General features: G+C 40.3%; 1 protein-coding gene across 1 annotated transcript in view; it reads left to right on the top strand.

Annotated features, from left to right (window-relative positions):
* Positions 1–9,234, top strand: part of LOC103926342 (multifunctional protein ADE2) — a 19,515-nt gene extending 10,281 nt beyond the window's left edge. Inside the window, exons 2-9 of the mRNA XM_009335205.1 lie at positions 298–495; positions 3,170–3,348; positions 4,052–4,231; positions 4,322–4,435; positions 5,744–5,827; positions 5,929–6,109; positions 7,134–7,292; positions 8,011–9,234. Of these exons, the coding sequence (XP_009333480.1) occupies positions 298–495; positions 3,170–3,348; positions 4,052–4,231; positions 4,322–4,435; positions 5,744–5,827; positions 5,929–6,109; positions 7,134–7,292; positions 8,011–8,177 (1,262 nt within the window). The 3' untranslated portion in view covers positions 8,178–9,234. The remainder of the gene's footprint in view (positions 1–297; positions 496–3,169; positions 3,349–4,051; positions 4,232–4,321; positions 4,436–5,743; positions 5,828–5,928; positions 6,110–7,133; positions 7,293–8,010) is intronic.
* The last annotated feature ends 2,353 nt before the right edge of the window (positions 9,235–11,587 follow it).

Genomic DNA, 11,587 nt, shown 5'->3' with positions numbered 1-11,587 from the left:
CGGCGGGAAGCTGCCCGCCTTTAGCTGCCGCGTCCCTCGGGGCGCCGGAGCCGCGCGGGCAGAAGTCTCGCCGCGACCGCTTTCGCCCTCCCTGCTGGGCGGGAAGCCTGGCCGAGTTGCCCCGTAGATGGGGCCGTAGCGTGCTCTTCGTGGTCGCTGGCTGCAACGTGGGACCCTGCTGGGTCCCGCTCTGCACGCAGCTGGTAAAGCGTGCGAGCTCGGTGGGCTTGGGTGCAGAAGGAAAAAACTTGTTTCAGTCTAAAACTGATTTTTTTTGGTCTTTATTTATTTCTCTAGACCTGAAACTTGGTAAAAAAGTTAATGAAGGTAAAACGAAAGAAGTGTACGAGCTGCCAGATATCCCGGGATGTGTTCTCATGCAGTCAAAGGACCAAATAACAGCGGGAAATGCAGCCAGGAAGGACCGAATGGAAGGGAAGGCTGCCATTTCCAATACAACAACTAGCTGTGTGTTTCAGTTGCTTCAAGAAGCTGGTAAGTATTTCAAAGGTAGAATTACGTGCCTGTGTATCACAGGTATTGTTACAAAACAGAATTGTTTCTATATATTGGTTTACCCTGCCTTGAAGCTCTGATGGGTTTTTTTTAGCGTCTAATAGTTTTTAGTTACACTTTCCCTCTGGTACTACAGAGCTGGGTGGGTGTTCGTCGGGAACCTGAGACTATCTGAAGTAATCTAATCGCAGATAGCACTGCGATAGTTTCTCCTGCTTGTTTGGACACACCCCTGATCCTCCCCTCTACTTCTGTCAGTGCTTCCCTACCCCCACGCCCCCTTGCCTGTAATGCCGGAGTGGATGCATCTCGCCTTTCTTAGCACATCTGCCTGCATAGAAGTCACTGCTAGCTAGTGGCACTACCGGACTGTCTAAGCTGTGTGGAATTTGTGTAAGAATGTTAAAAGATAAAATTAGAGCATTAGAGCATCTTTTTATATTTTTTTTTCTTCTCTTCTCTCAGTTGTGTGTGCTATATCAACGTACAGTTTCTGTACGCTTTGTACCTAAACACTTATGAGGACTATGTCGCAAATGCATATATCGGCCTGTATTGAATGTATCAGGAACTTAATGTGAACTTTAAAAGACTCAAAATATTTCTGATGCTAGAAGTAAGCTTTCATGGAATACGTAACTAGCTTGAGTCCCTCAAGTTTTGCACCACACTTCCAAAAATTGAGCCAGTGTCTTCACTTTGAGAAAGCATTTTGAAGTGTCTTTGAGGAGTGTGCAAGTTGTAAAGAGGAGTTTGCGCTGGTGGGTTTCTAACTTGAGTCTGCAAACAGTGCTATAACACAGGCACCAGGAAACTTCATTAACACCGCTTATAGCTGTGTGCTCGGTGCACTTTGAAGCATTTGCACAAAGATTGCTTCAAGTACCAGCTGAGTTACTCCTTGTAACTCTCAACAACAATAAAAGTTGTATTATCTGTTGTAAGGTGTAGTAATAGCTCTCAGTCAAACAGTAAAATCCTAGCATGCTTCACATGTGGGGAAGAGAAAGATAGTTTCTGTACAGTTGTATCTACCTATATTTCTGTGCAAGTAGTTCTTAAAATACGGGCTGAGACAAAGATACATCAAGTCATTCAGTATAACCTTCAGTTACTGCCTTTCTTGGGAAGTCTATTGTGCATACAGTACAAAGAAGCCTCCAAGGTCTTTCTGATTATATGTGCAGTTGATTAAAACTGCCAGTTTTCATTTAGGAACAATTAATGAGATGCTTTGCCTAATTCTTAAATGGCAATAGTTAAGATAACAATCAAAATATTTAATATCCTACAGATACGAACTTTAAATGTGAAGAAGCCATGCTGTAGACCTCTCAAAGATCCTTAAATGGCTTGTACTCAGTAACTTAAGGTGCTGTGGAAAAATATGCAGAGTAGAGTGTAGCTGCATTTTAAAGCAACAAAGGAACTTTCAGGGTTCTTCTCCGGTTTGCTTATTTGACTGGTGTAAATGGCAGATAATGTGAATGCCTTATCGTAGAAGTATTTTGCTTGCTTTGCGCAACTCTTCTTAACCTACTCTTTCAAAGGTGATGATTTACGAAGTTCTGTTAAAGTTTCTCTCCCTTTTATAATAGAGCTAATGTCAGCCCTTCAAAAGCACCCATCCGCACTGATGAAAAATGTAGTAGTAAACCATGTGGGGGCCTTAATGCCTGGATTTAGAAGTGACTTAATGTGCAGTTGATTATTTAAATCATTCTGCCCTTGAGCGCAAGGCAACAAAATCTGAAGAGTCAATGTTAATACCATATTTTAAGACTTCAATTCTTCCTTTATGGCTCTGGCAGTGGAATGGAATGGAGCTACTTCTTGGTTTGACTGGATGCAGCTCCTTTGTCTTATGTTTCTGGCAGATGCCAACTGAGCTTGGCAGTTGTCTTGCCCTGGGAGGAGAAAGGTGGGACTTTCCCCAAGAGTGAAATTGAAAAAAAGAGCCATTTAGCACTTACAGTGCCTATCTGCACGTGTTGGCTGTACCTGTTTAATATGGGGTCACCTTAGAATTATGTAAGAAGGTTGACTTGCTGCAGCAGGTTTGTGTGTGTGCATGGGCTTCTGAGTCTTAATGTCTTTTGCCTAACAAATCACTAAAATCTAGTGCCCTAAATAAATGTTAGTTTGTAATGAAAGGGAGGACTAAGTCATTCTCTTTCCTGCCCCATCCTCGTTTATTAAACAAAGTAGTAAAGACTACCATGTTCCCTGACTCTTTTGAAAGCCTTCAATTACTGTTATGTATAACGGATCTTCCACCACAGAGCATGGCTGGGTACTTGATGCTGCTAACTTTTGTTTAAAAACAAACCATTGTGAGGGATAGTTTTTTTTTTAAAGTTCTGTTAACAAAATTACTTGCAAGAATAGGATTTCTGACCAGAGCATAAGGTTCTGAGCTACAAGCGAGCGTTGTATGATAAAATTGGCAAAACTAATGACTTGTGGAAGATGACTATTGAGTGTCTTTTGCAAGGCCAGATTGGGCTTAAAATACCCGAAGAGTTTCAGTGTGTCCCTTAAGTCCAGAGAAGAACAAGATTCAGTTGTACTCAAAATTAAAGATGTTTGTGAGTCTTGTTTCAACTGTGGAGTGTGCCTAGTAATGGAACTAAGCTGCCATCTTTATATTTAGGAATCAAAACAGCTTTTGTCAGGAAACAGAGTGATACAGCATTCATAGCAGCTCACTGTGAAATGATCCCAATTGAATGGGTGTGCAGAAGAATTGCTACTGGCTCCTTCCTCAAAAGAAACCCTGGTGTCAAAGAAGGGTATAAGTTTTACCCACCCAAAATTGAGATGTTTTACAAGGTAAGTTTCCTTTCCTGTGATGTTAATCAAACAGAGCTAGAACTCTGTATTATCTCCTTTAAAATGCTGACAAACAAAGCAAGTAGCGCTAGTGGCTGACCAATCCTCTTACTGTATTGGTAGTTTTGCCAGCCTAAAGTTTTCTTGCATTCTTGTCCAACAGCTGTTTTGTCTGAAGTGCATATAATGTACTACTGGCTTACAGGGCCATCAAAGAATAACAAGCCAAACTGTACATAAAATAGAAAAATGTTTTATTTATAAGGTATAAGGATTTTTTAGGCATAAGCCTAACGCATCAGTTGAAACAGATGTATTGATGTTTTTGAAGAAATTAAAATAAACAGTACTCACATGGTGAGGCTAAGCAGCTAGCTAGTCACTTAGGATTATGAACTCCCTTGGGAATGCGTGCTGAAAGAAGTGTCTCCTGAACGATGACCTGAAGTGGTGGTTGCAGTGTACCCTGTCACTCCTGGGGCACTGTCCAAACTTGAAGTGCTTTTAAAGATGTTCAGGTGTTACAACAAGTGTTTTCAATGTTGCTGTCACTTTTTTTAGTGCTAATCATAAAATACTAGTTTGAAGCCTGTATCTGTTTTTTGAAAAAAACAAACAAAACCTAGCATTATCTTCTAATGGTTATTTTCCTTTTCTAGCAAGCTTAAATTACATGATGTATATGTTTTGGTTTTCTTAACAGGATGATGCTAATAATGATCCACAGTGGTCTGAGGAGCAGCTAATTGAAGCAAAATTCTGTTTTGCTGGACTTACTATTGGCCAGACTGAAGTGGATATTATGGCTCGTTCTACTCAAGCTATTTTTGAGATCCTAGAAAAATCATGGCAGCCCCAAAACTGCACTCTGGTAGACCTGAAGGTATAAGCATCTGATTTCTCACGATCCTGGTTCTGACAGGAAATATATCACTGTATAGTTCCTAAAATAGGATGCTTATTGTCTTTTTAGATTGAATTTGGTGTTAATATTCTGACAAAAGAAATTGTTCTTGCTGATGTTATTGATAATGATTCATGGAGACTGTGGCCATCAGGAGACAGAAGTCAGCAGAAGGACAAACAGGTAGTGTTTTAATCTTTACCTCTTAAGTCAGTTGGGAAGGAGAATGAAAAAAGTAAACCCTACAGTTAAACATCTGCTTTCAGAGTGGCTTTCTCTAGATAGTCTTATCTTGTTACAGAGTATTCATAGGGTACCTAATGTCCAATCCTGTTCTCATTAAATAGTTGATTATCATCTGGTTTATGGTAGGAAAAAAAAATCCTCTGCCTGTATGTCTTCAGTAGGAATGCCCAACAGCACTATTGACTGGAGCTATTGTAATGAAGCGTGGAGCTTCCAGGGGTAATAAAAATTTCTGACTTATGCAGATAATAAAATAGCTCAACAAATTGGTAGGAAGAATAGAAGCTTTGGTTCCCAGGTCTGCCTCCAAGTTTCTCTGTTTATTCAGAGTGGTATCCTCTACTAGTAGAGATCTGGTGATACATAAGAGGGATCTGCAGGGAGGATGCTTTTCTTCATTATTTATCTTGGTTAAGCTCGAATTCAATATTCGGTCGTCTCTAAGTGTTACTAACAGACTGTGTCCACATATGAGGGCTGCAAACATAGGTTTGAAATAAAACTTGTCCTATATTTAAACTTGTAGCAATTACACTTGTCAAATATCTCTGAATTACTAGATAAGTAGTTATGAAAGAACCGGTTTGGGCATGCTGCTGCCGTGGAGCTTCTGTGACAGTCATTGAGACTAGTAACAGAGACCCTATGAGAGAAAGTGGCTGTAAGCCACAGGGGAAGATTTCAAAGTGGGTTTGTCGGAGGAGGGGTATTACTTTTAAATTGAGAAGCAGAACTGCTCTGTTGTTTACTTTACCTGAATTACATACTGGCATGCTTGAGTGAATTGCTCTGACAGTGCTTTTGCTTGTCTCCCTAAAGTAAGGTACATGATAACATCATGCAGAACCTAGGTTGGCTAGTGCAGTGCTACTGCAGGCAATCATGTCGTTACAAATCCAATTTTAAAAAAGCTGTATGTTTTTCCTTAAACTTACCCTTTGGGAAGCTTCCAAAACCTTCATACCCTCATGGCTAAAAGCCTTTCATGTTGCAAATGGCCATGAATTGTAATGTAGAAGGTTGTTTACACCTACTGAGATGGTTCTTCATTAAATAGCTCTTCCTTGCTTCCATATCCACTCTCTCCTTTATCTGTACCAATCTCTGTTCTCCTTCCTGTGGAATTGTTAGAAACTGCATAAATATTTCAGTCGGGGTATTCTTATCAATTATGGTAGCAAAAATGAGTTCTTTGTGTAGCCAAAACACATTAACTTCAGTTTTGGGTTTTCTTCCTTTTTTCAGTCCTACCGGGACCTGAAAGAAGTGACTCCTGAAGCACTGCAAATGGTTAAGAGAAACTTCGAATGGGTTGCAGAAAGAGTGGAGGTATCTGTTTTTATGAACAGCATATCTAGACTTCAATAACCACGTCTTCAATCCTGTTGACTGCTTTTCTTTCCCTCGCCCCGCTTCACTCTTTTCCCTAGTTGCTTCTGAAAACAAAGAGCCAAGGCAGAGTTGTGGTGTTGATGGGATCTCCTTCTGACCTCAGTCACTGTGAAAAAATAAAAAAGGCATGCGCAGCCTTTGGAATTCCTTGTGAGTTAAGAGTGACCTCTGCTCACAAAGGGCCAGATGAAACCCTGAGGATCAAAGCAGAATATGAAGGTAAATGCCAAAGAACTACTGATTTGGATTGAAACAGTATCATGTTCAAGAATGACCTCGCAGCTTAAGGAGATTTGTGGGGTTTGGTGTGTGTGTTTTTTTTTTTTTTGTTAAACAGAACACCAAGCTGTTACGATGCTGTTGTATACTTGCTAATTACATAATGACAGGTTATAGACTGCACTAAGCAATTACAGAGTAATGTATTGTCCTGCTGCCTGGGCACAGCTTCCATTACTCAAAGTCTAACCCCTGCTTTTATCCCAGTACCAGAACTACTTTGCCCAAGCCTTGATCATGTTAATACACTTACTGTAGCATCTTGCTGGTGATGCTGCCCCTTCTGAAATGAGGAAGAGTGATAGTTTCTCTAGCTGACTCTGAATATTCTTATGTGTTGTTTACAAGGCAGATGTTGCTCCTATCATGTTTTCCTGCCTGTTTAACGAAAATACTCTTCCTTGTTATTTTAGATGCTGTGAGAAAAAGATTCTTGATTTAAATTCTAATCTTTACCAAGAAAACTTGACACCTCTTCAGAAGTGTATATAGCCTAGCAGAGGAGAGATAAGAACTATTTATTTTTGTGGGAGTATACTTTCTACTTGGTGAAACCACATCTGTGGTAACCATAGTTGAGAAACACGTTTTGAGGTGAACTGTGTAAAATTTAAGGAGAGGAACACTTAAAGATGCCAGAGGTTTAATGGTTATGTTCTCTACAAAGCTAAGCAGCACTTACTCCTCTGATACTGAGACTTCCCCTCAGAGACAGAGTAAGATATGCTAACTTCAGTTGTGGTAAACCAGTAGCTGGGATTTAAGGCTGCAAGATTCAGAAGATATTTCTGTAAAGTGGGAAAGTTTGGACACAAAACTCTCATGCTATGTAATGGAATTGACAAAATAACTGCAAACAGACTTAGAGTCTCGGATAAAGTTCCCACAAAAGCAAGTGGTAGAGAACAAGGTGGATTACTTATTTCTGAATGTCTTCTGCTCCCCCTCCTCCCCTCCCCCACAGGAGATGGAATCCCAACAGTGTTTGTTGCAGTAGCTGGCAGAAGCAACGGTTTGGGGCCAGTAATGTCTGGTAACACTGCTTACCCAGTTGTCAACTGTCCTCCACTCTCAGCTGACTGGGGTACTCAGGATGTGTGGTCCTCTCTCAGACTACCCAGTGGTAAGATGATCTTCAACTCATGTTCTTGTTCTGACCTACTCTATTTTTGTTGTTGTTCTGGTGTGTGCACGTATATGTTACGACACACACACACACACGGCAAAACACTGGAAAAGTAGCTGGATCGTCTAAAGACTGAGCAAAGTCTTTAGAAATATCTTGCATGCAGTCTTTGACTTCTTGATGGCAAAAAGACCAATAGACAGAGCAAAGATTGCATAGGAATAATCTTCAGAAAAATATAAACCTTGGCTTATCCTTGCTAAACATTCCAGTTTGAAATTGGAATTAGTATTAATGGGGATCTAAATAATTGAATTTCGTTGAGCTACAGAGCTGCATTTTCCTCATGATCAAAGATCAAAAAACATCTTTCTCCACAATCAGTGTAGGTATGAGCGTAACTCTATTACTTCAGCGCATTGCTACCTGTACGATTTAACTTTGTTAGTGACTTGAACGTGTGCTTGGCAACTAGGAGGCCCAGAAGTCTGTTACCTCTCTATAGGAGAGTCATTTGGAATGCTGGCTTTTGGTTTAAAATGCCATGAAGCAGTTATGTTAGAAGTAGTGGAACACATACTACTTCAGTAGCTTTAAATCTAGATCATGGGGTTCCTGGAGGCTGAAACAAACACTGTCTTAAATCGTTCTTTGGAGGCAGTGTTTTGTTTGACTATAAAATACACTTTGGTAAGTGGCGCTCTCTTCTCTGCAGGTCTTGGCTGCCCTACTACTCTGTCACCTGAAGGAGCTGCCCAGTTTGCTGCCCAGATATTTGGGTTAAACAACCATTTGGTGTGGGCCAAACTGCGATCAAACATGTTAAACACCTGGATCTCCTTGAAGCAGGCTGACAAAAAACTTCGAGAGTGCACCTTGTAAGTCATACTAACAAGTAACTATTATTACTTATGCAAAGATAATGGCGTGCATATCCATTCATATTAGAATTTACATTTGGATGAGCTCAAGTGTCCTGCATCCTTTCTTACAGAAGAAAGCATTGTTAGAGCAGCAGATGAAGTCTGTGTCCTCATCCTTCCCATGTGTATTTTTTTTTTAAATACAACAACTTAGTAAAAGATGGGGAAGTAGTATTTTAGTATCTCTTTCTGTTGCTCCAAAATGGTGCTGTTCTGCTTTTTAGTGATACTGTTAACTACAGACTATGTCAAGAGAATGATTTGGTGCGATCTAAATAGGAGTCAACTAGTCTTCTGTATTTCTGTAACAGTAATATTCTTCCATAGTAATAATATGTCTTGAACCTTATTAACTCAACTGGACTGCTAACTAAAGCCAGTGCTGATGCTGTTCTGCTTGCAACGATGGTACGCTTTCTTTAGCAATAAAATGGCAACATATGCTGTATTAATAGGAAAAGGGGCTGGAAAAACGTTTTAAGAGCCTGAAATAAATACCTGCCTTACTTAAATGTATATACATACATGTATTTTTTTTTAATGTGTGTGTATACGTACCCCATTGATATCTTCTGGAATGATGTGATTGCCGATTCTCTTGTTCATAACAAGCTATAAATACAAATGGTTTGAGTGAACTGTAACTAGGCTTGTTGCCTGTTTGCTGTAACTCTTGCCTGGTCCAGTTTTTGCCCTTTTAAATACTAGGCAGATGTCTCCCTTCAGTAGTTCTAAAGGGCCTATGTGATGTTGTCAAACTGTCGTCGTACACTTCAATAACTCTACCTATTATATATCTATATTTCCTCACTCTGTTTCTATGGAAATTTTACTGAACTGAAGGGGGGAATAAATAGTAAAGCAACAAACTACTGGGGGGAAATCTAAGCATGACTGTCTTGTCTTTGCACACACCAATCTTCTGAGTAGGTACGATTCTAACAAATATGCAATTACTCAATGTATGTAACACTTATGCTTTTACAATTATAAATAAACTATTGAATTCGAAGCTTCTTAATGGAGACTTATTGAATAAATACACACAAAAACTAGCCATCAGCTGTGGTACATAACTTCAGGACCTTAAGTTAGGTAATACCCTTGTAAAAAGCTTCTGCACTAAAACCTGCCTAGAATGGTGTTAGGTGGCAGTCTTCTGGAAGATACTCTACTGCTTAAGTGTCTCTCTGTTACAGGAAGCTGTGTTGCTTTGTTCCTAATGTACTGCTTTATGATTGTGTGGTAGGTCAGGCTTAGCCCATAGTGCGAGCACCTGGATTAAATGCTGCTGGCTGGCCTTCTCCTTCACAGGAAGGGACTGCGTCTTATGTGTCATTGTATAGAAGAGCTCTAAACAGTGCTCTCTTCTGGAGTTAAGTGCAGGGGTTTTTTTTAATTGGTCAAAGCTTACACTACAGCAAAATAACTAGAACTTTTTTCTTAGTCTTGAGGGCGGTTACTTTTCTAATTAATTTCTAAAGGAAATCTCGATAATAGTGAGGGCTAGTGATGACAAAGAGGTTGAAATTCCTTGGTGGCATACCATCTCTGTGGAAGCACTGACTTAAAAGTGAAGATCCTCAAGACAGTGTTTTTTAGCAAGCAAGCTATTTACCAGGGTTGTACTCACCTGCATGCTTATGCTAGCACCTCTGAAAGCCTGCTGTCAGCTAGCTCTCCTAACAAGATAGCAGTATTAACTTCAACTAGCAGAAAAATTAATGGGCAAAAAGAGATGAGTGCGTGCTTTTTGTTTGCTTGGGTGAGTGAATGGGTTCATCTTATCTTCTTGATAAGATGAGCCAAGATGTTGGCTCATCATCTTACACAGCCAACAACTGTAAAGGAGAGTGCAGCGCTTCTTTCTCCTGGTGGCAGTAGTCTGCTAGCTCAGACTGTGTTATGTATAACAATACATAACCTGAGGGTGAAGTTACACAAGAGGTGAAGGTGTCGTTTCCTATTCTTCCCCTGGGTGTTAGCTGGTGTTAGCTCTGATGGGTGATCAACCTGACAAGCTTATTAGTCACCTGACTACCCCAGCACCATGGTGAGACGGGCAACTGCAGCCAGCCATCTGTCTCTTTTTCTACCCACATCGCTATGTTGTATTGCTGTCTCTGTACAATCTTCCCCCGCGCAATAAAAATTAGTAACAGACAATGGTTTGAGTGTTACAACACCTGGAATATCCTGTATTGTCTCCAGTTACTTTTCTCAAATTACTTGCACCCTGATTATACTAACTTCATGTGTAAAATTGTGCCAGTTTACGCTGGGCAGGAGCATGCTAAGTGCTTTAGTTGCCATAGGGATGGCAATTCTTCAGCTTCTGTATGGGCTGGGTTGTTTGGCATTTTTTTTTTGTGCAGTCTGTACTGAACTCTCAGAAGCAAACCCTTGCTTGAGCAGTTGCCTTGCAAAGAAGTACAAAGAAAGACGCAGCTGCTAGCATTAACACTGTTGCTGTGATGAGCAGATGAAACCTGCAGAGTCTATGATATCTGCAAGGACTTTACATAGTCATCCTAAAGGCTGAAGTGCTGTATATCAGCCATTTAGCTGGAAGTTCTTCACAAAGCTTTTGCTATAAAACAAACATACTTCCCCTTGGTTCAGCATTCCAACTGTTACATTGATGCAATAACCTGAGAATTTCTTCAGGCAGAAATTGATCTTGTAGCACTTGCTCTTTTGTCCAATTTTAAAAACTGTCCCAAAAAATTCTTAAATAAAAAGTGCTTTTATCTTCACAAAAACTATTACATAGAGGGGTTACTTAAATTTATTTGCATTTTTAAAATTGAGTTGGAATACCTGTAATGAAAATCTAATCTTTAAGCACCTGCTGTGGAACCTAGGACCCTGGATTAGATCATGTCCTAATTAGCAGTCACACTTCCCTGTTCAGAACTTCCAAAAGCTTACACATGCTCGATTTCTGGGCTCAGACAAAAATAAGGTATAAAGGTTGTTTGAACAATCAAGACTTCTTTCAAGGTATGTACATGAGGAGAACTTTAAAGTTTCATAGAGGGTTGATTTAAAAAAAAAAGCAAAACCAAAAACCACAAACCCTGAATTTCCCGCGGAGCTTAAGTACCTCTAGAATGCGGTTGCAGTCCCAGTTCCCAAATCCCTATTCCATTTCAGATCTAAGTGTGTGCATTCAAAACTCCTCAGAGTTGCTGCACAACAGCTGCTTGAGCGAGAGGGACCTCAAGCCACTTCAGCATCTGCTGTTGTGCTTTTGCAGAAGCATTTTAGATCCTGACAGGGCAGAACAGCCTCTTACTCATCGAAGCCTCATCAGGATACACAAAATCGGTGTTCCAGCCAGGGTCTCAAAGCATACCTATTCACTCA

This window comes from Pygoscelis adeliae, unplaced genomic scaffold (assembly GCF_000699105.1).
Source record: "Pygoscelis adeliae isolate BGI_AS28 unplaced genomic scaffold, ASM69910v1 Scaffold21, whole genome shotgun sequence".
NCBI classification, from domain to species: Eukaryota; Metazoa; Chordata; class Aves; order Sphenisciformes; family Spheniscidae; genus Pygoscelis; species Pygoscelis adeliae.
This window is presented reverse-complemented; position numbering and strand designations above follow the sequence as displayed.